At 38.2% G+C, this 27,933-nt stretch overlaps 1 protein-coding gene and 1 long non-coding RNA gene across 4 annotated transcripts in view; one reads left to right on the top strand and one right to left on the bottom strand.

Moving 5' to 3' along the window:
- Positions 1-27,933, top strand: part of MMS22L (MMS22 like, DNA repair protein) — a 99,181-nt gene that overhangs the window by 56,091 nt on the left and 15,157 nt on the right. For both annotated transcript variants that reach the window (XM_069804910.1, XM_069804909.1), the window contains 6 exons: positions 13,657-13,847; positions 16,328-16,478; positions 21,171-21,313; positions 22,086-22,228; positions 22,389-22,548; positions 25,420-25,589. In XM_069804910.1, coding sequence (XP_069661011.1) covers positions 13,657-13,847; positions 16,328-16,478; positions 21,171-21,313; positions 22,086-22,228; positions 22,389-22,548; positions 25,420-25,589 — 958 coding nt within the window. The remainder of the gene's footprint in view (positions 1-13,656; positions 13,848-16,327; positions 16,479-21,170; positions 21,314-22,085; positions 22,229-22,388; positions 22,549-25,419; positions 25,590-27,933) is intronic.
- LOC138689559 (uncharacterized) overlaps positions 10,894-27,933 on the bottom strand; it is a 217,290-nt gene continuing 200,250 nt past the window's right edge. For both annotated transcript variants that reach the window (XR_011328432.1, XR_011328431.1), the window contains one exon: positions 10,894-11,117. This is a non-coding gene — a long non-coding RNA (uncharacterized lncRNA). The remainder of the gene's footprint in view (positions 11,118-27,933) is intronic.

Raw genomic sequence — 27,933 nt, 5'->3', positions numbered from 1 at the left:
GTCTCCATCCTTGGAGATACTCAAAAGCTGTCTGGACATGGCCCTGGGTAACTGGCTCTATATGTCCCTGCCTGAGCCGCAGGGTTGGACCTGGTGATCTCCAGAGGTCCCTTCCAACCTCAACCATTCTCTGATTCTTTTGATTTCTCAGTAAGAATGGAGAATGTGAGTTTTGTATTCAACAGTATATATTCAAGGCAGGACTGTTGCATGTAATACCAGGATATTCTTTGATGTGTGGCATCTTTTTAGAACTTTGCAAGCAAAGAGCTCACTCAGAAGGCCTTGATGGGGTTGAGTAGATCTTTCTTTTGAATATTTTGAAGGTCTTTAGCAGGAAGCAAATGGTGCTGCCAGGTTATTTGCTGTGACCCTCGAGTCTCTGGTTGTAACTCCATCCTGCTCTGATGGCAAGGAGGAAGAGCTGTCACGGAAGGTTGTTAAAAATGATCTTGTGTACCAGCAGTGATTTGCTGTTCCAGCTAAATACATAAGAGCTAATACTGTCTGTTTCCTATATGACAGATACTAGCATTTATGCTCCTAATAAGCTATCAACTTGAATAAAGGTTGTCTGAAGTGATCTAGACTTACTGTTCTTTCAAATATGGAATAGTTTGGAAACCAAATTCAGTCTCATATTTTAAAAAAAAAAAAAACAAAAAAATGAAATTATGCCCCTATAATTTAAGGTTACAGAACTGTAATTACGATTTCTCAGTAGTTCCCAAGAAATCTTTTATATAACCGATGACCTCTGTTTAAAACAAACGAATAAAACCCTCAAAACCAAAGAGTGAAGTGTCTCGTGGTCAGGGCTGATCACAGAGCCTCCAGTGACACCTGCAAGCCTCCCCATGTGCCCCCCCCCCCCCCCCCCGCAATGTTGGATGAGTGTGTTTTGTGTTTTTCTTTTGAACTCTCATCGTGTGAGGTGATGTGCCTGCAGACCCTGCCCTCATGAATGAATGTCTGCCTTTGGTAAAGAACTTATTTCAGTCATGTGGTGAATGTACTTTGAATCCTACAGCGGGGAAGACTTAGCATTTATGGGTCAGGTTATGTGGCTCACGGGCCTTTGCAAAAACACTGCAGTAGAGGCTGAGGCAGGTTTACTGTTCTGAAGTTTTGCACGTAATATGGGAGTTTATAGGGAATTTTGTCTTATTTTGATCAAAACTAATTGTAATGTCAGTTTGTTACAAAGATTGCTATTCAAAATAAGGCTTTTAAGAATTGGAATGGGCCTATTTTAAGTTCTGTGAAATGGCAATGATTTAGACATATTAAGTTTGGTTTAGGTGGGTTTTTTGTGTACGTATGTGAACTAAAAAGGGAAATACAACAGCTTAGGATAGCATCAATTTCAGTGCGGCCTGTCCTTTTTTTTCCTTTATTTTTTCTCTATTTGTTCTTTGAGAGGATTAAAAAAATCTGAATCTGATCTATGCTGAAAGACTGCTTAGGCAAACTAAATGTCTTTTTAACTGTTTGATTTTTCTGTGTTGTTTCTTGAAAAAACTGAGCTCCAACTTACCTGTTCAAAGCAACAACATGACTCCCAGTGCCTTACAGTGCAGAGCCTAGCATAGAGTGCTTGGCTGAGATCTGCGAACAGCTGAGCCCTGCTGCTGAAATGAGTACCTGGACTGACTCTCCTGGGACTTCAGATTTTGGGACAGCACAGGGTCACTTTGTGTGTTCCAGTGTATACTTTGCATTAAAGACACAAAGAAAACTGATGTTAGCATATGCCTGTGCAGTACAGGGGAGAAGCTAACTTGGCTGAATACCGGTGAAGGTAATGAAGGAAAATTGCAGTTGGGCTCAAATTAGCTGTCTGTTTTTCCCAAGAGTATTCCACAAGCTGAAATGTGAACCAGTTGCACTGAATTCAAGCAGGTTGTGTTGTCTTTGCTGCTCTTGCAACCTTATCTTAGTTAAATGTGGTTAGGAAAAGACAACAGCTCTCTGGCACAAATTTGCTAGGGTGGCTGAAGCGATGTAATGTTCCCTCCTAGCAGACCTAGCCAAAGCAGGCTAGAGCTTTGTTGCTTGCATTTAAATTGTAGTCATAACAACTTGTCTTTTCAGTGGTGTAGTTAAACCCTTTGAGAAGGGTTAGGAGAAAGTGCTAACTAATACGCTGCAGCTCTCGATGTTTGGCTTTTCTGTACCTTTGTGTTTTAGGGTTTGTGTGTCTGTTCTTGTTAATATCTTTACTTTGTCTTTGAGTGTAATAAAGTTGTTGGGGATTTCTTGTTCTCCCTGTATATTTTAAAAGTATTACTGAGCATACACAACATGCTGTCACAGTGAACACAGGGTTCTCTATTACTGTGCTTAGCTATAGAGAGGATTATATTAAACTCGGTAACCTTGCTGAAGCCCCTTTGTACATTGCTGCTATATTGATAATCTTCACATGATTCAGCTGCAGTTGAAAACCTTTTATTCACAGCATTAACACTTTCCATCCCAGTGAAGATTAGAAACTTTGATATCAGGATATGAGCTCTTTGATGTGCAGATAGGGTTTTTTGGTTTTGTTTTTTTTTTTTATTAGTGTGGTCCTGTAGATGTTGCCTTGGATATTTCTTCTCCTGGGCATATACAGGGAATGCTCATCAAGCCTAACCATTTAAAAATGGGTAAAACAATTTATTGGTGAATGAATTAGTGGTTAACTAAGGGACTGTTAACACTGATTGCTTACAAAATGGTGAATACTTTAGGAAAATATTTGTGTTCTAAAAGAAATCCATGATAACATTTTAGAGTAATTAAGAAAAACATTTTGTAGTGTTCCACATCTAAAAATAAAGAAACTTTATTACCTACAAATCAGTAGATTGAAAGAGCAATATAAGATATGTGACATTTCGTATCTGTGATGAATGCAGACCTATTAATGAATGACTTGCCTCTAAAATTTAAAGTTAAATGCATAGAAAATCATTGGAACTTAATGCCCCATCTTCAACATTGCACATTGTGGAATCACTATTTTGGTGACACTTGCTTTGACTCTCTTTAAAGTAAAGGGAATCCAGCCAGTAAAAAAGAATTTCAAACTTGATTTCCTTTTCTTTGTCCACAATTTTATTTTATGCTAGTTCTCTTCCAAATACTTGCTGTTTCTTGTAACTTAATAATTATGTCAGGTAGACTGCTGGCCCATTTCTCCATGTATTTAAGACCTTCATCAAGCAACTTGTGGAAAATTCTTGCAAGTGTTTATATGACAGCTTTCGCTTGCATCTCACGATTATGGCATCTCTTTGGCCTGGATCATTGCAAGTCTCGCTGCATCCACAGTCGTCTGGGAGAGTCAGAAGGACAGGACAGGGTGATCATAACATGTTCCAGGTCTCTCTTCTGCCATATAGTGCATGGGGGAAAGGTCGTTGCAGGAAGAATGTGATGAAAGAAGTGGTATAATAGAGGAGGGAGAGCTGGCTGTGCTTGGAGGTCACTTCATTTGTGGTTTTTTTTCTTTCTAAGTTAAACTTTTCAGCAGTTGCTGTCTGTCCAGCACTTTGCTTTTTGAAGGATTTCCACATTTCTTCCTGCAACTCCATGAGTTTTAAAATAGCCTTTTTTTTATCCTCTTGTCTCTGCCAAGTCTGTTGGTGGTATCCTGAGAATTTTTACAGCTCTCCAGTGAAGGGTGGGAATGTTCAGGCTACTACTGCTTTGGCCTTTGTGCAACTTTTGCCTTCCAGTAGAAAAAAAAGTAAAGGAGTATATGTGAATTACACCCAGATTTTGAGTCGTCTTTGTCACTCCTATGCGCTACTTCCTTCTACAAGTCCAGAAGATGAATTCCCAAAGAATGAATATATTTAAAGTTTCAAGGGATGGCCGTGTTCAGAGATGCTGCAGCTTGACAAACTAACATCTCTTACTTTGAATACTTGGTTTGAAACTTTGGATTAGGTCACGGTTGCTTTTGCCAATTTTAGTGATTCCTTGGTTGGGAAAATGGATAGAGCAATGAGAGGTAACTTTGCTGATTATATATCCTAACATAACATATTATTGTTTCTGTATTGCTGTGGAAAAGAAGACTATCTTAAAACCTGAGACTTTCAGTTCACTTTTTTCTGTGCTACATGCTGTTTGTAGTGTTACATTGAAATCTAAAGAATGTAGTGAATAGCATAGATCTACCAAATTCCTCTGTATTAGTGTCAGATAAAGAGCCACATTTATTAAATTGTATTTCTCTAATGAAGTAGCTGCCAAGCTATGTATTACAGCATCTGTTGTTTAAAAAAAAAAATTATTTAGGAACATTGACTTACAATTCGAATAGTGTATGTTTTCCATTTTTGCTTGTTATGGGCTTGGTTGCAATGGTTATGTTTTGGGTTTTTTTTAATTTGTTTTTTTAATATAAGCTTAAATTTGGAAAGGTTTATAAAGAGTGCTGGTTTTGATTTACTTTTTATTTTATGTCAAAATGAATGTAATCAAATGCTTTTAATTGTGCAGTTGATAAATTTACTTGTAGGAGATACATAAAACAAACAAAAAAACCCCAGACAGAAATAGTAAAAAAATATAATTGCTTATGAGAATATTAAAAAATCATAAGAGCTAGATTCCCTAGCTGTTGATAATGTAATAATTTAATTACTGATAACTTGCATCGTCTATACTAATGCACTCTCAGGTAACGTGAGAAAATATTGCTGCTGCTGTACTTGCATTATAACATTTAAAAAGATCTGTCACATTTTCCCCCCTCTTTCCTATGTTTTAGTGAATATCCCAAGTAATGTCTGAGAAATGAAACTTGGCTTTAGTTTTCAAATCACTAAAAGGAAAAAAGTAGTTGTTTAAAGTGGTTAACTGTTCTTAAAATATTTGTATCTTCAAAGACCTTTATGTAATTTCCTGAATAGGTTTAGTAATGAGTAAGGATCATTTAGTTTAAGGTATTTTCTGTTGATATTATTTAACTTGGGAAGGTGACCCTGAGCTAAATTGCAATGTGTGATTTGAATGCCCATGGGCTGCCCTTCATTGGTTTGATTGGGGGAGATTATCTGGATTTCTAATATACTTTAATTACTCTGTTTATATAAATTGTCACATTAGAAGCCTCTTAACTGTTGAGTCTGTTCTGTCAATGATCCACTAACAATAGGAATATACTAGGCTCTTCCACTGAGATTTGAAGATTTATACCATCAATGAAAGAATTGGAATGGCTCTGTTTAAACCTACTGTATCTTCAATAGGAAAGCGTATGTGATCTGCCTCTAGTCAGGCAGCAATTGATGTGTGGTGAATTGAAAGGATCTGTAGCCTTTTTTATTTTGTTAATAGGCATTTTTTCAATTAAGGGAACATAATGCAAAATATGTTTTAGAATGTTTAGGGGCGATGCTTTCCTGATGGGCGTGTGGGAAAAACAGAAGACAGTCCGATTAGGATTTTTGGGTGGGGGAAGGTGAAGTATCTTTTAGCAATGATTAGCTAAGGTTTTAGAGAGAAGCTGTCAAAACTGAAATGCTGCCCTGATGTCTGTGTGTGTCTCTTGCAGCCCAAGCTAGATGCCCTGGTATTTTTATTTATCTCTCTCTCTCTATATATATCTACACACACACATATATAAACAGGCCTTTTAAATTATGGTCTGAAGCACCTCAGTCCTAGAGTGTTACAGTGATTTAGGCCTCTTTTGACCTTTTACTCCTGAGCACTAGGGCACCTGCCTGCCTGACAGCTCCGTCCAGGTGAGCTAGGAGGATACCAGAGCTTGGAAAACTCCTGCCTTGAAATGGCGTGGGGGTCTTCCAAGATACTACGGTCTGATGGCCTACAGTAACAGGTCCAGCTGAGCAGCAACTTGTTTGGCACATACAGCATGCGTGTCTTGTACAACAAACCACTCTTGCCTCCTTTGTCTACCGCTAGCCTACCGAAAATGTGGAGGATTGAATCCCGTGTGTGTCTGGTGGGCCCAGAGACATCTGATTCAGTGTCGCGAAGAGCAGAAATCTGTGTGCTTGGAACCACTCGTAAGGTCCCACTGCTGAAAACGCGTACTTAAATATGTTTGGGGTTTTTTGGGGTTGTTTTGTTGTTTGTTTGTTTTTTAAAATAACAGACAACAGTCTGAATGATTAAATATATGTTACCTAGTGGTTAGGACATAATATGGGGAAGGAAGAATGTCATGGGCTTCATTCCTTGTTCTGGGATTTCGCGTATTTATCCAGTGACTAACCTAATGTAAAGTTCGCAATCGAGCAGAGCCTGATCCCAACAGTCTGTCAAAACTGGACCCAGGTGCCTTCCACCCTGAGGCTGTGACTCACTGGTTGTTAACATTAAAAAAAAAAAAAAGTGTATTCTAGGTTTTAAAATGAAGGTAGCTACTGCTGGACCTTGTGCAGCCTGCTTTGTTTGTTGTGGGTTAGTCGTTATCAGATTTCTGGGCCCCAGTAGCAGGAGATTGTGGGTTAGATACTCAGCTCAAGAGGCTTTTGCGAAGCTGAATTGCAGGCACCTAGGGAACTTCCTGGTCAAAAGAGGGTGATCTAAGTGAGCAGTTTGGGAATTATGATCCAGGAGTCCGAGATCTGTTTGTGCCCCGCTTTTTAACGATTACATCCTTTTATCCCTTTGGATCTCATCCAACATCTAAGACCTGTCACTTTGTGTATGCTTCACATTGTTGTGCCTGATGAAGGCATGTTGTAACACTGGCATGTATGATGTTGTGCAAGTCTGTGCTATAAAAAACTTAAGCACAAATGGATGCATTAAAGCATTTGATAAAAATACTGGACGTTAGAGTTCTGAAAAGCATCTCTCTTCCCTTCTTAGCCTTCCCTACCTCATCACACCAATCAGTGATCATCATACACATACATAACCAGGCATATTATTTGGACATCCTTTTTGCGGTAAACATTTAAATATGCAGTTTATTGTGGATTATTGAAGCAAATTAAACTGAAGGGAGAACACTGAAACATGATTTAATAAATACTGATCTGATGGGGCAATGTTAATATTTGATAGTACTGTATCATGGTTTTCCAGTTCTATTTGTACAGTCAGCAGTACAGCTTGGTGGTGGTGGTGATGCTATCATTAGGGCTTACACAGTGCTGACGCTTTCATTATAAACTGTGGGATTTTTTTCAAATGTTTCCTTTAATGGTTGGGAAAATTTATTTTTGGCCTTAAGTTTCTCAAGTTGCTTATCTTTCTGAAATCTATTTTTTAATTCCATAAAGGTGGCTGAAAATTCTGTGCTTTTTTGAGTTTTTTAATTATCAGAGAGTGAAAAGGCTGTTGCTCAAATATGAAGGCAGTTTATAAATACTTTGTATGTGTATTGCAGATATGGAAACAACTGAAGTTGAGAGATTCTGATTTGAGGTGGAATTGCTTCTTCTGTCCGGTTCCCACTGTAGTCATACCAGTGTCAATATACTGGGTGCTATATAAAGGGATATAAAAAAGAAATTGTATCTCAAAGAGCTTAGAAACAGATTTAAAAGAGGACTTGGATGTTTGAATCACACTTGGGTAGAATTTAGTCACCTTCTTTCATGCATGTTTCACTGAAACAGCCTGAATGTGGAAGTGTCTTGAAAGTATGTACATGACTGTTTTAACCACTGAAGTTCCCTAGGTACCTAAACTTGTGTGCCTAGGGACACTAAGGCTGTTTTCACAGGTCTTAGCTGTTTAGCATCCAGCTTAGGCACTTTGAGGCCATAAACTAGATGTTTTAGCACTTAAAATTCTCGTAAGCATGCTGTCGGTGCACTTACTAAACAGGCTGATAACCAAGAGTTCAGTGCAGAGCTCTGCAACCTGGCATACCTGCATTCGTAACTATGGCCAAGAAAAAGAAGGTTCACCTTTTTACACGTTAGGTCACATCATTCACCAGTGATCAGGAAGCCAAAAGCCTTTACCATGAGATGCCTGAAACTCACATCTGTGACTTGCCACCAATCTCTAAGCATGGTTAGGTTGGGGCATTTTCTTCTTGGAGGAGCTGGGCCATTGTGGAACCACTGTGCAGCTAGGGTGCCGCGTCCATGAATCCAGGTCCATTTCATTTTCATGAATCTGCATGCATAAGAGAGGTAGGATCATACAGTTTGTTAGTGGCACCTTGGCAAAGCTCCATGATGCTGCATTGAAAGCAGACTTGAACCCAGATGCAACAGTTTTGTCCTTGCCTTTGTGAATGCCAGTATTCTAGTCCATACTTAAACTAGCTTTTCTTTTTTGAATGTTTTGAAAAATTATGTGTAAAAGTAATTAACTCTAAAAACATATTCTCCTTCACACTTTGTGTTATATTTTATGGTAGTATAACAGGTTATGATTTCAGAAATGTACATGTATTTAGTGTAAACTGCATATATGAAGCACAGACATAAAAATAAGTAAATGCTTATCAATAAATTACTAAGTAAAAGTTGACAGTGAGTTTGTCAACATGGGAGTTGGTATCTGTATGGATCAATGAGTTAAGTGCTATGGTTGCAGTTTTCTATAACTGTCGGGTAACTAAATGGCATAACAATCAACTAGTTGAATATCCATACTGGATTATTTTCAAAGGCATATAGAAGCCACGCAAGGATGTTTCTCAGCTTAACCTTGGATAGGACTAGTTACTGGAAGTGTGTGTGACTTCAGTGCTGAAACCTTGCTTCCAGTTCTGGTCACTGTAGGAAGCAACAGTTCTGACGGAATGAAAGGAAGAAATGAGTAGAGGTATTAAAGAAGTATTGGTGTTTTATTGCATTTGAAGAAAGTGAAATTGGATGAGTAATATTGAATTGAATTCTGAAATGCTGCTTGGTAAATATTGTTTGGTCACCGAACCTGAGTGGGCTGCTGTCTAGCAGAGATCTCAGAGTTTTGCACCTGTAGCAGTAGAACAAATTTTGAATGTATCACTGCAGGGAGATTTATACAACTACAGAAAATATGACTGGATGGATTTCTACAGCACAATCTTTTGCCATGCAATAGTGCTATATAATTTTTTTTGTATCGGCAAGTAAGGGGGAAGGGAAACAGGAACACCTTTTCATATGAAATGGAGTAGTGTCAACACTGGCAGTTGTGTTTTGGATTTTATTTTAATGCCATGTTTATTGTGTAACTTGTTGCTAATCTTTTCAGCAGAAACAAATATACTTTTCATTGTGTTAATGTGGCTTTTGATTTTCAGGAGACCTTAAGCTGATGACTTTATTGTGCACATTTCTGAGTACCTGACATCACCTCTGTGTCTGGGGTTTGTTGAGAGAATGTAAAGCTCTTCTGTCGTCTTCACTGAAATCAAAACTCCCACTTTATTGTTCTCTGCATCAGCTAATCTCCATATCTCTTCAGTTCTTTATGCTGAAATCTTCATAGCTGCCCCATAGCTGAAGAAGCTTCAACTTCCCCCAATCACTTCTGTTGCTGTGCTTTATGGCAACATTAAAAAAGGACCAAGACACAATGCATTTGCTGCCAAAATATCAAAATGAGGAACTGGGTTGATAGTCTTACAATGATGCAAAAAGAGGGAGAATGTTTGGAAGGGAAGTCTCCAAATTCAAGTATTATTCAAGTTCCACTGATCTGCAGAGAGCACAAAGACCCTATTACCTGTCTTTGAATCTGAGTGTGATGATGCTGTTTCATTTCACTTTGCCTGAGTTTTCCTTGAAAGAACTGATGTTAGTAGTTGAAATTCTAAGCATCAAAGCCATTTATCATTTTAGAAATACTCATATATCTCTACCCAATCTCCCTAGATCCAAGGGTGTTGGTCCTGCAGGTGTTGGGTTTTAATTATTTATTTGTTTCAACATCAAAAGGTCATTCAGGTCCTTTAAAAAGACTTTCCTGAGCTTAATCTTGGCTATACTGGGCAGCTGAGTTCTGTGGATGCTGTGGCTGGCCTGGCATTGTCTGGGAGCAGAGGAACTGGGAGTACAGTCTGTGGAGAAACCAGCGTCTGTATTTATAGTCTGGGAGCCCCTGAGGGTGGTAGTGTGTGTCCCTGGCAAAGCTGGTAGGAGGAGAGAGGTCTTCTCTCATGTTAGGGACTTCTGAAGCCTTGTAGATCAACTTAAATGACATTGTATTAAGTCTGGATGCCAATATGCAGCTGGTGCAGATTATGGACTAGTAGTGACTTGAGTTTCCATTATATGGGCAGGCTTCTGCATTTTATGTGTTTTACTTTTCCAGCTTGAACTAAACTTTCACTCCATTTTAGTAATCCAGGCTTGCAAAGGCATGGTTTATGATTGTAAAAGCATGGTTTACGATTACAATACCTGCATCTAGATAAATGGCTGAAATTCCTTCCCCAGGTGTAGGATGTACAAAGTAATCCCACATGCTACTGCTATACCTATACATCAGCACAGTCCTCATTCCTGTAGCACAAACATTCCTCTCTTTTATAAACCCAGGGTTTATTTGATCTGATGGCAAAATGAAAAAATGCCTCTTTTTACAGAAATAGGAAATCCATGATAGAAAACAAGTAAAATGAACACCAAGTTGTTACCATTGTAATGAGGCAACTGGTGGTTCCAGAGCTCTTAACACAATGGAAAACTAGATGTATATAGTTTCAGAGCTGGAGTTATGTTTGGAGTACTGCGTTCAGCTCTGGGGCCCCCGACATAGGAAGGACATGGACCTGTTGGGAGTGGATCCAGAGGAGGTCCATGAAGATGATCAGAGGGCTGGAGCACCTCTCCTATGAAGACAGGCTGAGAGAGTTGGGGTTGTTCAGCCTGGAGAAGAGAAGGATCCGGGGACACCTTACTGCAGTCTGCCAGTACCTAAAGGGGGCCTACAGGAAAGCCAGAGAGGGGCTTTTTACAAGGGTATGTAGTGATAGGATGAGGGGTAATGGCTTTAAACAGAAAGAGGGTCGATTTAGATTAGCTGTAAGGAAGAAGTTCTTCCCTGTGAGGGTGGTGAGGCACTGGAACAGGTTGTCCAGAGAGGCTGTGGATGCCCCATCCCTGGCAGTGTTCAAGGCCAGGTTGGATGGGGCTTTGAGCAACCTGGTCTGGTGGAAGGTGTCCCTGCCCATGGCAGGGGGGCTGGAACTAGATGAACTTTAAGGTCCCTTCCAACCCAAACCATTCTATGATTCTATGTTTGATGATATGCTTGTCTACTGTTGGAAAAATGTGGAAGCCTGAATAAAAAGTAAAATTGTATTTATCCATATTTTTACAGAATTAAAAAATTTGCTTGTTGGTAGAAGTAGCTGGCTACATCAGCTGCAGCATATATTGATGCCCCATCAATTCTAAGCATTTACCTTATTGCAAGCATTTGTGTAGGTTACTATGAATAAACATAAATACTGATTTGTACGTGTTGCCCTTCCACTGACACAGAGATATATTGCCTTACTTTGGAAGTCTGTACACCCTTCTACTTTGCATAGATGGCTAAAGGAGATGCAAGGCACCCTTCTTTGGAGAGGCAATTTAGAGGAGAGAAAAAGGTCTTTGTGCAATTTTACAGCATATTCTGGATGTAAGTAGGGCTGAATTTGGTCCCAGAAGTTTTATTCTCTGCACTATGAGGCATCACGCTTTCCTTTCTTAACAAAATAAAACAGAAAAGCCCTTTGTTTTTACTGTTAAACTTTTTTTTTAATAGGCAAAAATATATTTTTAACTTGCTTCTTTAGCCCTGCTTTTACTTTTTCATTTTTTGTCCTCTAGACCTCACTATTTCTATACCCTTTTCTTTGTCCCATTTTTTAATAAGGGGATACTCCCAAAGAAGTATTGCTTGACTTTTTATGCTAATCTCCCTTCTATTTCAATTCATGTTGACTTGGAGAATATGCCTTGTAAATAGGAATACCACTGACATACTGAATATAATCCTCAGTTTCTAAGCATTGATTGTTTTCACAGCATCCTTAAAGGGTAAGCTGTCTACTATCCAAATATCATGGCTGGGAAACTGAGGCTAACAAAGGCTGAATGATTTATGTGAAGCCACAGAGGGAATAAATGTTGGGTTTAGAATTCCTGGCTTCTGTTCTTGTGTTTAGACTCGCACTGTCTCTCAAAGAAATACTTGATTCCTCCTAATATTACATACCTTTCCATGTCTGTTAAATGTAGCCATTGGAAAAGTAGCTGGTACTCAATTCTCTCTCTGTCTGTCCTATTGAAACTAATGGATGCCTGCAGGCAGGCATAAGGTATCGTTACCTTTGACAGCCAGTATGTTTTATGTTTTAAATTATGTGTTAGGCAGAATTTTTGGATACTAATTTGATATAATGAGATGCGCTTCTAATATCAACCGTAGTATGGGAAGGCCTTGCAGCCAGCCTACTCTTTATTTAAAATTATTCCATTTCAGATGTCCTAATGAGCGCTGTGAGTTGTGTAATTCTTTCATAATTTTCTCACATTCCCAGAAGAGAACTAGGGGCTAGAGTCTTTCTATTTTTGTTTTGGTTTATTTCAAATTAGGGTGAGCACAGAATAAAGATCTAGGGGAATAGTTTTGTAAAACAGTTGCTATTGCGAGAATGGCAATTAAGAAAAAAAAAATATTATAGTCTACAAATGTTAGTGTTAAGGCAAGTCTCGATGCCTCTGCTTTTGCCATTATCTTATAAATATCTTGACTCTGACTTTACAGTGCTGTTTATAGAATTTAATAAAGCAAATGTAATAATGCTGCCTGTGCTTTAATGCACAATCTCAATTGAGTTGACCAGAAGATAAATAGGAACAGGAATGATAGTGCGTTCCTACAGATTGTTTTTAATAAGCATGTTATTTAGTTGATCAGCCCAGCGCAGTAATGCCTCCTATCCTGCTCTACCAGACAAATTTATTAATGCTTCCCCCCCACCCCCCATTTCTCTGAGAACATTGATTCCCTGCAGACATATCTCTATTAAACCTCTAGAAAGTCACAACTTCCAAATTAGATTAAGTAGCAGGAATGGTACTAGAAGAATCAAAGAAAATTGAGTGCGTTATTGAATTCATGCCACATTGTCTCAGGAAGAGATGGGAGTTACGTGTAGAGGTAACTTTTGTCCTTACTGTACTAACAAAGCTGTGGGCATTGCTGTCAAACCTAATTGTCTGCAGCGCATCAGGATAAAATGAATCTTTTATCTAAACTCGTACCTAGTGAGGTTTTACAAATGAGAAATACGTTTCAGAAGGAAGCTTTACAATTGATCAAAATCATTTGCCATTATTTGCTGTACACAGCCCTATCCTAAACACCCTACTGACAAAAATTTTCAAAACGCATCTGGCTTGGGATTGTAAGCAGGCTTGCGTGTCATGCTAGCAGTTGCAAAGTGCAGATATTAATTTTAAAGCTGCCTATTTCTCATTTTGATCTGACATATTAAAAAGCATATAATTAATGGTTGACATTAGTAATTAACATTAACTTTACGATGCTTAATATGCCATCATTCATCCGTCAAATAACCGGTATGCATAATGTCTTTGCATAAAGGTTTTAATTGCACAAAATGATCTTTCAGTTCTCAGGCTCTATGGTTTAAAGTAGTTGTAAATGCGTTTTTAAAAGATGTGAATTTTTCATTTATTGAACGTAAACATTGTTTTTGTTTCTCCCTAGGAGTGTGCACAAACGTGTGAGCCAGGGACTTCAGCTAGGGAACACGGCCCCAGACGTACAGCTTCCATTAGCGGCTAAAGAGCACCACCTTGCTGTCGCCAGCGCTCTCTGGAGAAATTTCTTTCCCTACTTGAAGAGCCAGAGAATGTCACAGATGCCACCTTCCCCGCAGCTTGCTGATACAGCTGCAGGTTAGCATTGATCCTCCCTGCGACTTACTGGATTTGGTGCTGCTTTCTGGGTCACAAACTTTCAAGGATTTTGCATTTTGGGGTAGTTCTGCTTCCATGTAGTAACTTAAATATGCGTAAATGCAAAAAAGTAGATTGTGTGCTAAATATTTTGACAAGAAGAAATATTGTAGTGTTGAATTACTTGATAGAATACAAACAGATTGAGAACTCCAACGGGCTTTGAAGCTATACAAACCTGACTTCTTTTTCCCTGCTAGTCACAGATTATAATCAACATTGCAAATGTTATCCAATATAAATGAGAATAACTTCTTTCACTGTATCTAGAATTTACATATTTTTGTAGAATTTTTATAATTTTGTGTTGAACTACTCATTATGGTTGCAGTTCAAACTACATTTTGTAAAATAATATTTTACATTTGAAGACAAATTTTAGAAGGTTTTATTACGTGACTGTTGCGTTTCGCTGAACCTTTCTGGTCATGGTCATAAAACCATTGAATAATTCGTTTTAATTATTTATCTTGCTTTACACGGAAGGGTTTTAATCTTCAAGTACAGCATCCCACACGCGAACTCTACGTGCAACAAGTCAGCATGGCAGTGAATAGAAAGAAATCCCAGTTTGATCTTTAACATCAGTAGCTAGCTTTATATTCTGTAGTTACAATGAAATCTTGTATCTATTTAACTAAAATTTAGAGAAGTGAAATATAAAATATTTTTTCCCATCATGATATGAATTAAAGTTACAAGCTCAGAAGTACCAAGTTAGTAATAGAAGAGTTAAAAGATCCTGCATTTGAAGCAGCTCTGCAGTAGTTAGTAGGTAACATTAATGAAGGAGGCAGCGTGCAACAGTAGTGGTCTCACACTGCTGAAGCATGTATGGGAAACAGCAATGCAAATCAAAGGAAGAGGTTGTTAATGTCAAAACTTTCATTCATTTCCTACAGCGTCATATCTTTTTATTTTATATTAACGCAGTGAAATAGCAAAAAGAACAATCTATTCTAAACTCCACTTAGAAGCAGGGGAGTGCAGTTGTGACCTGCTTTATAGAGATGTGTTAGGCAGTACTACAGAGGAAGGCAAACCCTTCCCGCGCTGCATGAGCAGAATTCTTGCCTTAGAGGTTGCAGCCCAGAGGAGAGAGCAGCTGTCACGGCTCTCCTGCTCCCCCTGCCAGGCAAATTAGCCTGGGACCCCCTTTATCGCTTCTCTCTCCCATTTCTCCTCCACCCATGTTATGGCTGATGCTGTAGAAACAATGTGATAATCTGGAAGAAGTCTGGCACAAATTGCTTCCTCACCTAAGGCAGAGTGGAGACTCTGTATGTGACCTCCTTTTTTATTCTGAGGCACGTAAGCAAACGTTAAGTCCTTCATAGCTTAAGGTAGTCTGTCCCCATACCATTAATTAAAATAGCTTCATTGTTGTTTCTGAAAACTAGCCTTTTTTTTTTGCCTAATTCAAAATCAGTTTTGCAATGCATGCAGTTTTATAAATCACTATTTTAATAAATTAATATTACACTTATATTTAACTTGAACTGGAGAATTTGGGAACTAGTGAGCCTGTTTATTTCATTGCCCTCCAAAGTCAGTTTTCCTGACTCATTTGATGCCTCTCATTTCCTATAACGTAGTAACTGCTCAGCATTTCAGATTACATTTTCTTCCTCAGTTTAAATGTCTTTGTCATTTGCAGCATAAAGAATGTGCTACATTTTTTATGCTGTATTGTTAGATACAGATTCCACAGTAGACCTAACAGAAACAGCAAAAGGTTATGCTTCATTAACAAAAACTCTGCGCAAAGTACTGTCCCAGTTTCTAGATCTGCAATTGTTTTATGAAGATCCTTTTTTTTCAAGAATAAGCTTGTCCGTAGTGTTTTCTTTATGCAGTAGTTTCTGATACATGAAAGTCTATTCTAAAAATAGAAAGATACCAGCTTTAACTGAGTGAATTCTTTCCAAATACAGTTCTTCATTGAGAAAAGTGTGTAAAAACAACTAAGCAAATAAATAAAACTCAACCCTGTAAAGCACAGTAATACTTATGTGTATAAGGGAAGAAGTGGTGGATGGAGGCAAGAAAGGGAGGCCAAGACAACAAAAAAGCAAGTTTTTAAGACATCTTTTTTATTGCATAGGTGGTAAAGCTATGCCTTCCAGATTTATAATCTGTGGTTTCATGAGTATATTTAAAATTGCATATGTTTGGATCCATTTTCCCTCCTTTGCATTCAGTGTGTCATGTTGACTTACGAACTCCTTGGGACAGAGACTACATTTTAACACATGTAAAAACACTATCTGTTAGAATAGTTGCCCAGTTTTAATTGAGATTTCTGTTACTCCCAGACTGCATGTTATTAATCATAATTAATTTTCAATGCTTTCTAATGAAAAAGGGAAGTACTGAGAAACCATTAATATGGTGCCATGTTTTTCTCTCTTTAAAATTAGGTTTTACTCTCTTGGCTTTGGATATACCCAGCAAAGCCCTATCAGATCTCCAGCCACAGCCCGTTCTGTCAATGATGCAGCTGTTTGGATGGGATGACATGGTGTGGCCTCAGCTGGTGTCAAGATATCTAAGTCACCTAATTCAAAACAGGTGAAAAATTGTGACTGCTTGTTCTTCCAGTACCCTCTCATTCCTTCATTAGTCTTGTGGAAAATGTTGCTTCAAACAGTAATGTTTTATTAAGATGGTCCAAGTTCTTTGCAACTGTTAAAGTTCTAGGTTTCTTGAAATCATCTGGGACATTTCACAGGGGATAGTGGGTGTTATTTGGGTTGGGTTGGTTGTTTGTTTGTTTTCATGTGTAAATAGCCTAAGATACTCAAAATTTGTCAGGAAGATAGGTAAGCATGTTGAAAAAGTTGTCTTTTATATAGCGAACTGCTTGTTTTTTCCCAATGGAAACAGTGTTGTTACTTACAGATTTTGGAAAATGGGGACCTAGATAGTGTCTTCAGAGAAATACTTCCATGAAGAGCAATACTGCATCAAAGTGAAATACCTGAACCCATAACCTAGTTTTAATTTGCATAGCTATACTTATCCACCCCCTTCTATTATTACTACACTTGGGCAAAGTTGTTACAGCTTGGCAAGGCAGTAGCCTCCTGCCCTAGCTGCATTTGAAGTTGAATAACGTAACTTGGTAAATATTAAAATTTCTAGTTAAAAGTACTGGTCTTGTTTTTCCCCTACCAGTTACACTTAACACAAAAACTTAAATCTTATAAAAAGTCAAGATGAACATTATCACAGAAATCTGAAGATGCTATATAGTAAGTACTGTATGTTTAAATACCGTGACTTCTTCAGAGCAAAGAACTTCTGCAGGAAGCTGAGGAAGATGGGTTGGGCAGTATTGAAAGTATAAGGAAAATGACTGTAAGGAAATGCATGCATTAAAACTTTCTTTTTGACAAGCTTGGAACGTTTTCTGATTGCATATTAATGTTCATGCAGCTGAGGTTTCTGAGACCTGCTAAATGGATGTTTTAAAGTAGTAGGTTTAGAAAATTTATCACATTCCTGTGTTTTACGTGCCAATGTTGAATTTTCACAGAATCACAGAATTGTTTAGGTTGAAAGGGACTCTTGAGATCATGTAGTCTAACTTGTCCAATGCTTCTGCTCAAGCAGGGTCAGCTAGAGCACATTGCCCAGGACTCTGTCCAGTCAAAATTTTGTAAACCTGAGAAATTTTATTTGCTTTAAGTAGGCCTCTATGAACCTATGATAGATGAATGGTGGTGGTTGGTGTGGTGTTGTTTACCCCCCCCTCCCCTTGCCCTGCTTCTGAATCAGGCTTTGGAAGCAGGGGAGGTGAGAGATGAGAGAGAAGGAGGGAGTGTTTTTCTATGTTGGACTGCATTTGAAAGTGAAAAATGTTGCACATTTTTAGGGTACATATTGTACTAGGGAGGATAGCTATAAATCAGGATATGGTAAAGACTATTTCAGTGTGATCAGCAAAGATAAGGCTATGGCCTTCTTGGAGGGAGATGTTAAAAGAGGTTGAATTTAGTTCCTCGTATGTCAGTTTGGAACTCAGGAGCATTCAGTCCTCTGATTTGCCGTATTTCTCTTGTATGATCTTTATAGGGTGAGTTTCATGCTAGGCTGCAGATACCTAGCTTGTGCTGAATGAAATAGGAGTTAAGCACATAAATACCCATTTATAAGTTGAATTTTGTTGCTCTTCAGGTGAAATAAGAAAAACATTTTGATGCCTAAACTGGAATTTTGGTATAATTTAGGTGCTTAAGGCTAATTACCTTACCGCTTCCCCCAGTTAACACTTAAGTCAGTCATTGAAAGCAGTTACTGAAGTATTCATTAGCAATATTCATTAAGCACCTGACATTGTTATATATGTATCCGCAGATACATTGCTATGCTGGCTGAGGTAACATTTACTGTATTTGGAACCAAGGCCAAAGCATTCACGTTTCCAAGTGCTTGGGAGCACGACTGCATTAGCAAGTGCAGAGCATGCACACATGGCTAGTACTGAGTTCCCTATATGGTCCTGCTGCCATAATTTCATCTAAAAATGCAGTTAGTATTGATGATAGTTAGCTGGTGTACATTAGTTGAGAAGTTAGAGCACTTGTGCAGGTATTTGGAAAACCCAAGTTAAGTGGGTCTTGCACTCTGAGGGAATTCAAACCTTTATTTCCAAATACTGCCTTAGAAAGGAATGAGAGGACCTTGCCCTCCTCTGGCAGGTTGTGCCATGGACTAACTGAAAATGTCAGGTTTGTGGATCCATACTGAGAGAACTAGTAGGAGAAAGCATGACTACATAGTTGAGTGATGATGGATATTTGTCTTTTGCTTATGTATGTGTATGTTCTCACTCTTTCTGGTTCTCTGTCATATGTTCTCACTCTCTCTCTCTGCTTTTCTGAATCTCCCCCCTGCTGGAAGCATAGGACAGAAAGCACTCACAGAGAGGAAAATATTTTTGCCCCTAAGGTGTTGGGGTTGCAATTGCCCAGCCTCAAGGAGAATTGTCTGTTTCCCCTATCAGTTGCCTCAAGGCCAACAAGGTAAAAACTGAAGTATCTGAGACTAAGTGAAGGTATGTCCCTACCTCATCAACAGAGCTGTAAGGTGCTCAGATTTCCTTGTGAAAGGACAATGAGTACCTAAGACAAGACTTTTTTGGTGGAATTATACAGAGGTATCATACTCTAAACACTGTCATTTTATTATATGCTAATAAGACGGCAAATTTTTTGTAGCATGATTCATGTACTTATTTACCTTAGGCAGTTGTAGAGCAAAAGTTGTCAAAGTATCTAAGTGCTGGGATCTTAAGACTTCATGGTTACTGCGCTCTGGTAATATTCACATGAAACATTCTCAGTTAAAAAGTAAAAAGATTATTTTGTTGCTGATGCTTTTCTATACCCTGCAAGCTCTGCCTGGTCTCTTTAAGACTGAAGCTTGTTCTGCATATCAGCTATTTCAATATCAGTAATAAAGGTTCTGATGAACAAGCTGTGCCCTTGGGAACATGCACACAAGCTTTGGCATTTCTTTTGCAGTAGCGCCTAAAAGTTCCTCTCCAGATCCGTGTTGTGTAGTGCGTGATACCATTATAACCTCTTTAAACTAATTTCAGCACGTGTATAAGCTCACTGGTTTAAAAGGACCGCTTGCCATGCTTCTAGCAGGTAGTTAGTGTTCTTTCCTTTCTTGAGAGGAATATGCTTCTAATCCTTCAGTTCTAGGAAGACGCCTAAGTGGACTACCTACCAGCAAGCAAGAGAAACAAGAGTGAAACTACAGCAGAAAGTGTTTTCGTGAGCTGTTGGGGCCAAGTAGACTAGCTGTGTACATCAGGATTACATAAGGCTGGAACTGTTAATATGTTACTGCAAAGAGCATTAAGTCCATAGGCATCCTGCTTTTTTCTCTTTTGGTACTGGAATTTAATTTTCATTTTTAATATTTTATTTGCTTGCATTTGGTCTCCTTATTTTGTCAATAGTACTTCAGCAGGGATGTTCAGACAAAATACACAGTTGTCATTGGTTTTTAACTAAATGAAACAGAAAGAAGACTTTACTAATGTTGTTTAGTGAGAAACAGAATCCAGCTTGGTTTCCATCTGGACCTGTGTTGACTTTCTGTTGCACGCATGAGTAAAAATTCAGTAGAAAATAAGTAGATTTATATGTACATATATCAAGAAAAGAGTACAAGCATTTTTCATTAAAGTTGAAGCACCTAGGACTGACCAGGGAGGAAATCTCTCAAATAAAAAGGTGTAACTATTTTCAAGAAATTTCACTGACCTGAAGCACACATGGAGCTCATCCGATAGGAATTGGAAACAGGGTGTAGAACAGACCCACTGTCCGTTAGCAAGGACTATCTGCAGAATTAATGGTGCGGGGCTGATATGCTTGGGAAGAACTGCCTACAGCAGCTACTCATGATGGTAAGGCAAATCAAACTTTGGGAATACTGAACAGTAGAGTACAGGGATTGTGCATTGAGTGTTGATGGTGCCATTGACTCTGGCCTGACACCTGGCTGGCAGAACAGTAGCAAGTGTTTGACTGAAAGTATATACAGCAAGTTTGCTGTGTGGGGGAATGTATATACTTGTGTGTGTATACATACATAAATGCATATGTCTGTAAGTGTACATCAAGTATAGCGGTTTCCTTTCGCATCTCCAAAGTGCCTTTTTATGCTTCCCTTTTTGATCTGTTACTAACATGACATATCTTTATTTGCTAAAGCAGACCTTCTCTTCTCCATCTTTTATGTAGTAAGAACTAAGCAGACTTCAGAGTAGCGTGGGGCACCTGAGCTAGCTTTATATGAAAGGCTGGAGTAGCTTAAGCAGTGTCAGTATGAAGTTCCAGGTTGATTCAGATAAACTATTCCCAGCATTGTACATCATCAATTTAGATAATACTGTGAAATTATCCATTGTTAGAATAAGGTATCTCCCATTGTGTGAATTTTTCCCCCCGTTTTGTTTTATGTAGCAAAAACATATGTATATGTGTATATATGCTTTTATATTACCATGCATGGCATTACCAAATTTTTCACGTTCTCTGTATTTGGGCACCAGGATATTGTGAGCAAAGTCTGCAGAGTGCCCGACTCTGCAGGAATGCCAGTTGGCCTTTCAGTTACTTGAATTCTAATTGTTTCTGTGCACTGTTTCTGTATGTCTACAGCTAAATGAGACACTCTGCCACCTTTTTGCATACTTTTATTAGATCTCTTTACCTTTTTCTTCCTCTTCTACCTATGCAGTGCACTGTGTGAAGCTTTTTCTAGTATGGGATATACATCCTATGAAGCTTTGACAGTACGTTCTTGGTTTCGATGCATTTTGCAAATGTTCATAGATCAACCAAGTGGTATGCTGGCCAAGACAGATGCTGAGCAAACAGTTGGTAAGTGTTCACATTTCCCTAATGTTTGCAGTAACGATTCTATATTGCAAAACTGGCAAACATTTTCAGCTAATTACAAAATGTATTTTTGTTTGTATTCCTTTACTTTTACCTAATTACAAAATGTGTTTCTTTATGCTGCTTGTGCTATTTATTGATAGTTTGCCTGCTCTGCATATGACAAATTTATCACAAACAAAGATAAAAGAGCTTGTTTCCTTGGAAGCAAAGAACAAAAACTTGCTCCCAAGGAGACAAGCTATTTTTCCCCCATGGAGAAACTGCTCTGAAAAAAGTGAAAATCTGAAGTAAATAGTCAGAAATCATGCTGTGCATGCCCTAAAAGAAAAAAAAAAAAAAAAAAAAGGAAAAAATCCAGTTGCAAGTAATTCTTCCCTTTTCTGTATTGGTTATTTTATGGTTATTTAGAGCCATACTTCATCACTTCTGTAAAACACTGCAGTTCTAATTATTTGTAGAACACATCTTCTAGCAACTGTTTTTCATACACATTTTGTAGATTTTGAAGAAAACTACCAGTAAAATAAGACTTGGTTATACATAGGTAATACTCTTCATTCTCATATATCTGTATTAGAAACATAACTAGTTTAGACACACATTCTTAGTCTAGAGAGATACAGTTGGTTGCGGAATCCTTGTATTTTAGATATTTTAAAATCATGTTTCATTTTATGATTTTGGGACTAAAGTAAATCGAAAAGTGTAACTGTATACTATATTTACTGCTGTGCTCTCTTGTAACAAACAGGGAAAGCCTATATGGAGCAGCTGACTGAAATGACGAGACTGATTTTTAAACTCTCAGAAGTAGAAAACATTCTTTCAAAGGCTCATGTTGAAGAGTCAGTTTTCAAGCAAGACCCTAAAAATGCTCTTGTCCAATTCATTAAGGTACTGTACATTTGTGTTAGCTTCATAGGACAATTTTAGGGAAAAGGAATTATGTACCAGATTTTGTTTGGTGTATGAAAAGAAATTACTCATACAAACCTTGTGAGAGACTTAGTAAGTTTATTTATATTTATTTATTTCAATGTTTCTGTTTTCTCAGGCTGTTGGTAGAACTTACAGTGGCCTGCAGACACTCCCTGACAAATCTGCCATGGTAGCAAAGACTCTGGAGTATTTAGGTGATGTATTAAAGTACGTAAAACCTTATCTGAAGGTAAAAGGACCTCCAGAAGGTCTGCAGCTTACATATTGGATCATAGGTAATTATTTTACAACCTCTTTTTTTTTTAGAAAATAGTATTAAGGAGTCAGTAAAATGTGACTTGTAATACTGTTAGGTTTTGGGGGTTTTTTTCTATATACTGTCTATCTTAATGGTTTAAAAAAGCAAAGCTACCAAGATGTCAGTTAGATACTTAATTTTCTTGCACTGTTTTTCTTTGGTTTTTATCCTGATGCCTAACCTCCTTGTGTTTGGTTTTGTTTTTTTTTTTTAAATTCCCCCTGCAAATCAGTGTTTTCAAAAGTAAGATGTTTTCATGTCTTTTACCACTGAAAACCACCTGTTTTACCTAAAGAAAACCAGAAACAGTGACAAGCTAGAGAAGCAGTGTGTCCTGCTTTCAGCTGGGATAGAGTTAATTGTCTTCCTAGTAGCTGGTACAGTGCTATGTTTTGGATTTAGTATAAGAATGCTGATAACACGCTGATGTTTTCATTTGCTGCTAAGTAGTGTTTGGACTAAAGTCAAGGATTTTTCAGCTTCTCATGCCCAGCCAGCGAGAAGGCTGGAGGGGCACAAGAAGTTGGGAGGGGACACAGCCAGGGCAGCTGACCCAAACTGGACAAAGGGGTATTCCATACCATGGGACGTCATGCCCAGTATATAAACTGGGGGGAGTGGGGGCAGGGGATCGCCGCTCAGGGACTAGCTGGGTGTCGATCGGCAGGTGCTGAGCAATTGCCCTGCGCATCATTTGTACATTCCAATCCTTTTATTATTGCTGTTCTCATTTTATTAGTGTTATTGTTATCATTATTAGTTTCTTCTTTTCAGTTCTATTAAACCGTTCTTATCTCAACCCAGGAGTTTTACTTCTTTTCCCAATTTTCTCCCCCATCCCACTGGGTGGAGGGGGAGTGAGTGAGCGGCTGCGTGGTGCTTAGTTGCTGGCTGGGGTTAAACCACGACACAGTGTTATGACATGGTGCATTGTATTTAATGGAGTTAGGACAGTGAAGAGGTTGGTTTAGGAATTTAATCTGCTTCCTTTTAGAACTTTATTAAAGCCCAAATTCTGGTATTTGTTCATTAAAGTGTGGAACCACTGATAAGATGGAAAAATATGAGTGCTGTTTATTATGAATGAATGTGCCAGTCTGACTCACTCACCTTTAAAAACAGGGTAAACCTTGTGTATCTTAAAGACAGAGGTAATGATTTGCATGTACACGCAGTGTACATCATGATTATAAGGACTACAGTGAAAAGCGTGACCACGATGCAGAAAGTGCATCAAATGTAATAGAATATGAGTTTTGTAAAATACTTTACTTTTCTATTGCAAGATCTGCATATTTTGTTACACAAGATGTATGTCAAATCAAATGTTTTTAGATATCCAGAGGTTGGGCTAGAGCCTTGTAAAGTAATTTTAGATTGGTATTTTCCTTTCTGTTCTTTGCAGTAGGAAATAATTAATCTTCAGTCATGCTGTTGTGTGCGAGAAATTGTCCTTTCTTTTTAGTTAAGAAAACATAAAAAAAGTTTAGAAGAAAAGAAATATTTTAAGTGTATTTCAATCACTTCCTCACATTCTGTGGGCTTGTTAAATTGTAATGACAAAGCAAGAAACTTAACAAGTCTAAACACCTCCTGTCTGTGGTCAGATTGTGTCTTCTACTGTCCCATACATCACAGCAGTGATAATAGAAGGAGTACTTTCAGCTGGAATGAGCATGTTTCTTTCAAAACAGGAAGCTTAGACAACATTATTAGAAGTATTGTTAAGTGATCATTCTCTTTCTCTATGATTGATCATTGTGTTTTCTTTCACTCCACAAGATTAATGTTGTTTTGCGTTGTTTTTAGAGATGGTAATGAATGACTTTTATGGATTAGTAATATCTTGTAACAGCCTACTTCTGATCTTTCATTATTTTCAAAGTCTTAAACATCTTTTTTCTTGGGATATTCCTGTATTTTCAACCCAGCAAACTTCTTCTTCCTTCTAATTAAATATAAAGTTACGAATATTTGTGGGAACTACTATGTAGAAATCTTGGGGGTTTTAATCTGTATTTTGAGTATTAACACTCATGAGTATAGAGTTATTTTCTCAAGAAAAAGTACGCCTCACCTGCAATGAAGATGTTTCTCAAAGTTAGGTGTTTACACATCAACACCTTTTTACGTTTTTTTTCCAACTCAAAAGGAAGGTTATAAACTGGCTCAAAGCTGTGCAAGTGATACATTAATGTGTTGAAAACAAGAAAGGTGTTCTCTGAGGCTCTCATTTTGTCAACTGAGCCCACAAAGATCTGGAGAGACTATGCTGGTTTAATGGAGTTGGCTGCCCCTCATTCTTTTTAATCTGCTGAATTAGATGCATTAAATACAACTTGAAAGATATTTTCCTAACATTGAATTGCTATGTTACTGATGTGGCCACAGTGGTGTTAGATAAATGTGAAGGGAAGGCAAAGGCAGTGTCTCTGCAAATTGTGATGAATGCACACAGTAAGGTAAATGTTTAAGTGCATGTGTGCTGATTGCAATAGTGTTATGTGTCAAGTCTAGTTAATTTTTCTGCATGGATGTGAGAGACTGTCCTTTCTTTAGCATTACTGTACTTTTACTAAAGCAGCTCCACTTGCCTAAGAACTTGTAATGTATTGAGTCAATTTAGTACTTCCATTTTGCTGAACTGTAAATGGACTTTGAGTCATCTTGACTGGGCTTTTTCTAAGGGGATAACATGGAATGAGTACATGGGAGTAAGACATTTCAGTTGCTGTTGCTACTCTTGGATTATCTAATTTAACGTAACTGCCTCTTTAGGCTTTCTTAATTTTTTTTTTTTTTCTGAGTGTAAATTGTTTTGGGGTTTCTTGATATTTTTTTTCAACAGGATGTCTGGTAAAGTTCTGGGCACCGATACTGGCTACTTCCAAAGCGCAGCAACTGTTGTTCCGCATTGTGGATTGCTTACTGCTGCCACACTCTGTGCTCCAGCAGGACAAAGAGCTGCCTGTGGCTTTGCTGTCTGCCATTCAGGAAAGCCTACCTCTTTATCTTCAGGTAAAAAGCTGAACTCTATTATCAGCAGAAAAACCTATCTTCAGGAAAAGATTCATATTGCAGAGGATGTTTTCTTTTTCCCTAATCAAAACAAGCGTTGACTGAATTTAAAAGAAGCAGCAAGAGGAGTTTTTTCTTCTTGTAGAAGTGGAAGGAAAAATGCCACCCCATTGGCTTTCCTCTCATTGCATGCAGCTATGCTGTGGTACGCTCCAGAGCTGCTAGTCTAATAGCTGTGTATAGAAAGCTTTTAGCCAACCTGCTGTTTACACTGGTCTCTGATGTGAGAGATTTCTGAAACAGTGGATCAAATAATCATGATATGTAGCAAGACACTTGTTGAGATGGCAGAGCAAACAAATGTTTTAAATCATCCGTGACTTGGCTAACTGTAGATAATTAAAGATGAGCTACTCTCTCTTCATTGCTTTTAGGAACAAAAGACAATCCTCTGTGTATCATGGCACTGTTTTAATAGTCTGAGAATATGTTTTGCTGAACCAAGTTCCTGCTGCTTACGCTTACATGACTAAAGCTTTCTTGCCCGTTATTCCTCCTATTCTTCCCTCAGTTTACCTGTCACTCTTGAAACTCTATAAGGCTTCTTGCTGCTGTAGAAAGAGACTAATACCTGCCAGTGAGGAAGAGAAAAGAATATATTTTTTAAAATAAATTCACATGTTCATCCTTGTAAATCCTTGGGTCTTTTTTGCTTACTTATTTTCTCTTCCCTTTTAAGTCTTCATTTTGATTGCAGTCTTAACTGATTACTTTACAGGATTGTATTGTGAAACAATGCAGTGGTGACATTGTAAGCATCCCTCGGATTTATTCCTTTCAAAAGTTGCATTGTGATTGATGGCATGTCATATGGAAGTGAATATGATTATATAATGATGTGCAGAATATGACTTGCTTTGCTGCTCTGTAGGTATTTTCAGAAGCTATATACATGTAGGACCACCTGGACACTGATACGACCACGGAGTGACTGGTTGCTAATTCAGTATTTTAGTTAGAGACCACTGTTTCTCTGTAGTCTGCACATACAGATGTAGCTTTAAGATGAAGCCACTCAAGTTGGTTTTGAAGTCCAAGTGTTGTGGACCCTTGTTTCCTGTTTTCTTTGTCAGCCTCTGACTTCCTGACCTCACTGTCGTACTCTTCAGCAGTCTGCTGCGTAGTCCATGTGCTTTCTGGCTAAGCTAGATGATCTTATTGACCAAATAGGTTATTTTGGACAAATGCTGCTTCTAGAAAACAAGTAGTTCTTTAATTTGACAAACACTTTGGGGGACAGAAGACAGCGGAGAAGACTTATTTTTCCTGTTTCAATATGGTACTTCTACATTTTATCAATTGTTTGTATTTACAAAGTTCCAAAATTTTTAAGTGCTTCAAAATGCTTCATTCATTTCAAAATACTTCCTTCCCCTTTATTTGGGAAAGTGGAAAAATTCCAATTTAGAATCAACTCAAAATGAAAATATGTCAGTATCAGTTTTTTAAAAAAAAAATTCTCTTAGGACTGCTTCTGAGCTCCTTTGAGATTGCATGGATTCTAGGCACTCTCTGACTTCTCAGGTTATTGTTTCACAGTTGGCTTAAGCCAAGGTGGCTTAAGGCTAAATTCATTCCCTTTCACCCCCATGTGCATTCCCATTTAATTTGCTTTAATCTGTCAATACCAATTTGTGAACTGACTCAACTAGTAACTAGCCCCACAAAACAAATGAACAAAAAAAAAACCAAACACAAACCCAAATGGGCATATCAGAAAAGTGATAAAACAGTATATGTGGGAGGGAAAGCATGTAGATGTGGTGGGAGGAAAGATGGAGAAACAGAATCCTCTGGGAATAACCCCACCTTGACTACCTTAAACTACTGGTGAAATGTGTGATCAAGCTTTCCTTGGGTGGCTGCCCTGCGTCTGGTGCCCATTCGTAGAGGTGGAACAGTGGTATGTAGTGCAGGAGCCTTAATTCACCCTACTGTTTGACAAACATTGTTCTATAGATCCATCCCCGTTAATATTCTAGCTTACAACTTAATCCTTTGGCAGTTACATGAAAATAAAGAAACAGGAATTTGGAGACCATGCAAAATATCTTCTTATACATCTATTCATAGTCAAAGCATAAAAGCCCTTGAGTAGCATTTCTACTCAGAATCTTCTCTTCTTTTCTTGTCCTGAATTTTCCTTCTTCATCTCCTTCAGTGTGGGCTGCTGCTTCTTTGTCGGGGTGGGGGGGACAGGACCAAAACCAAAAAAAAACCCCCAAAAAACCCCAACCTCCTTAGATCTCAGAAAACATCTTAGTTTGCAAGCAATGGTTTGCGA

This window comes from Haliaeetus albicilla, chromosome 17 (genome assembly GCF_947461875.1).
Source record: "Haliaeetus albicilla chromosome 17, bHalAlb1.1, whole genome shotgun sequence".
Classification (NCBI taxonomy): Eukaryota; Metazoa; Chordata; class Aves; order Accipitriformes; family Accipitridae; genus Haliaeetus; species Haliaeetus albicilla.
Note: the sequence above shows the minus strand (reverse complement) of the source record. Positions and strands in the feature narration are given on the sequence as shown.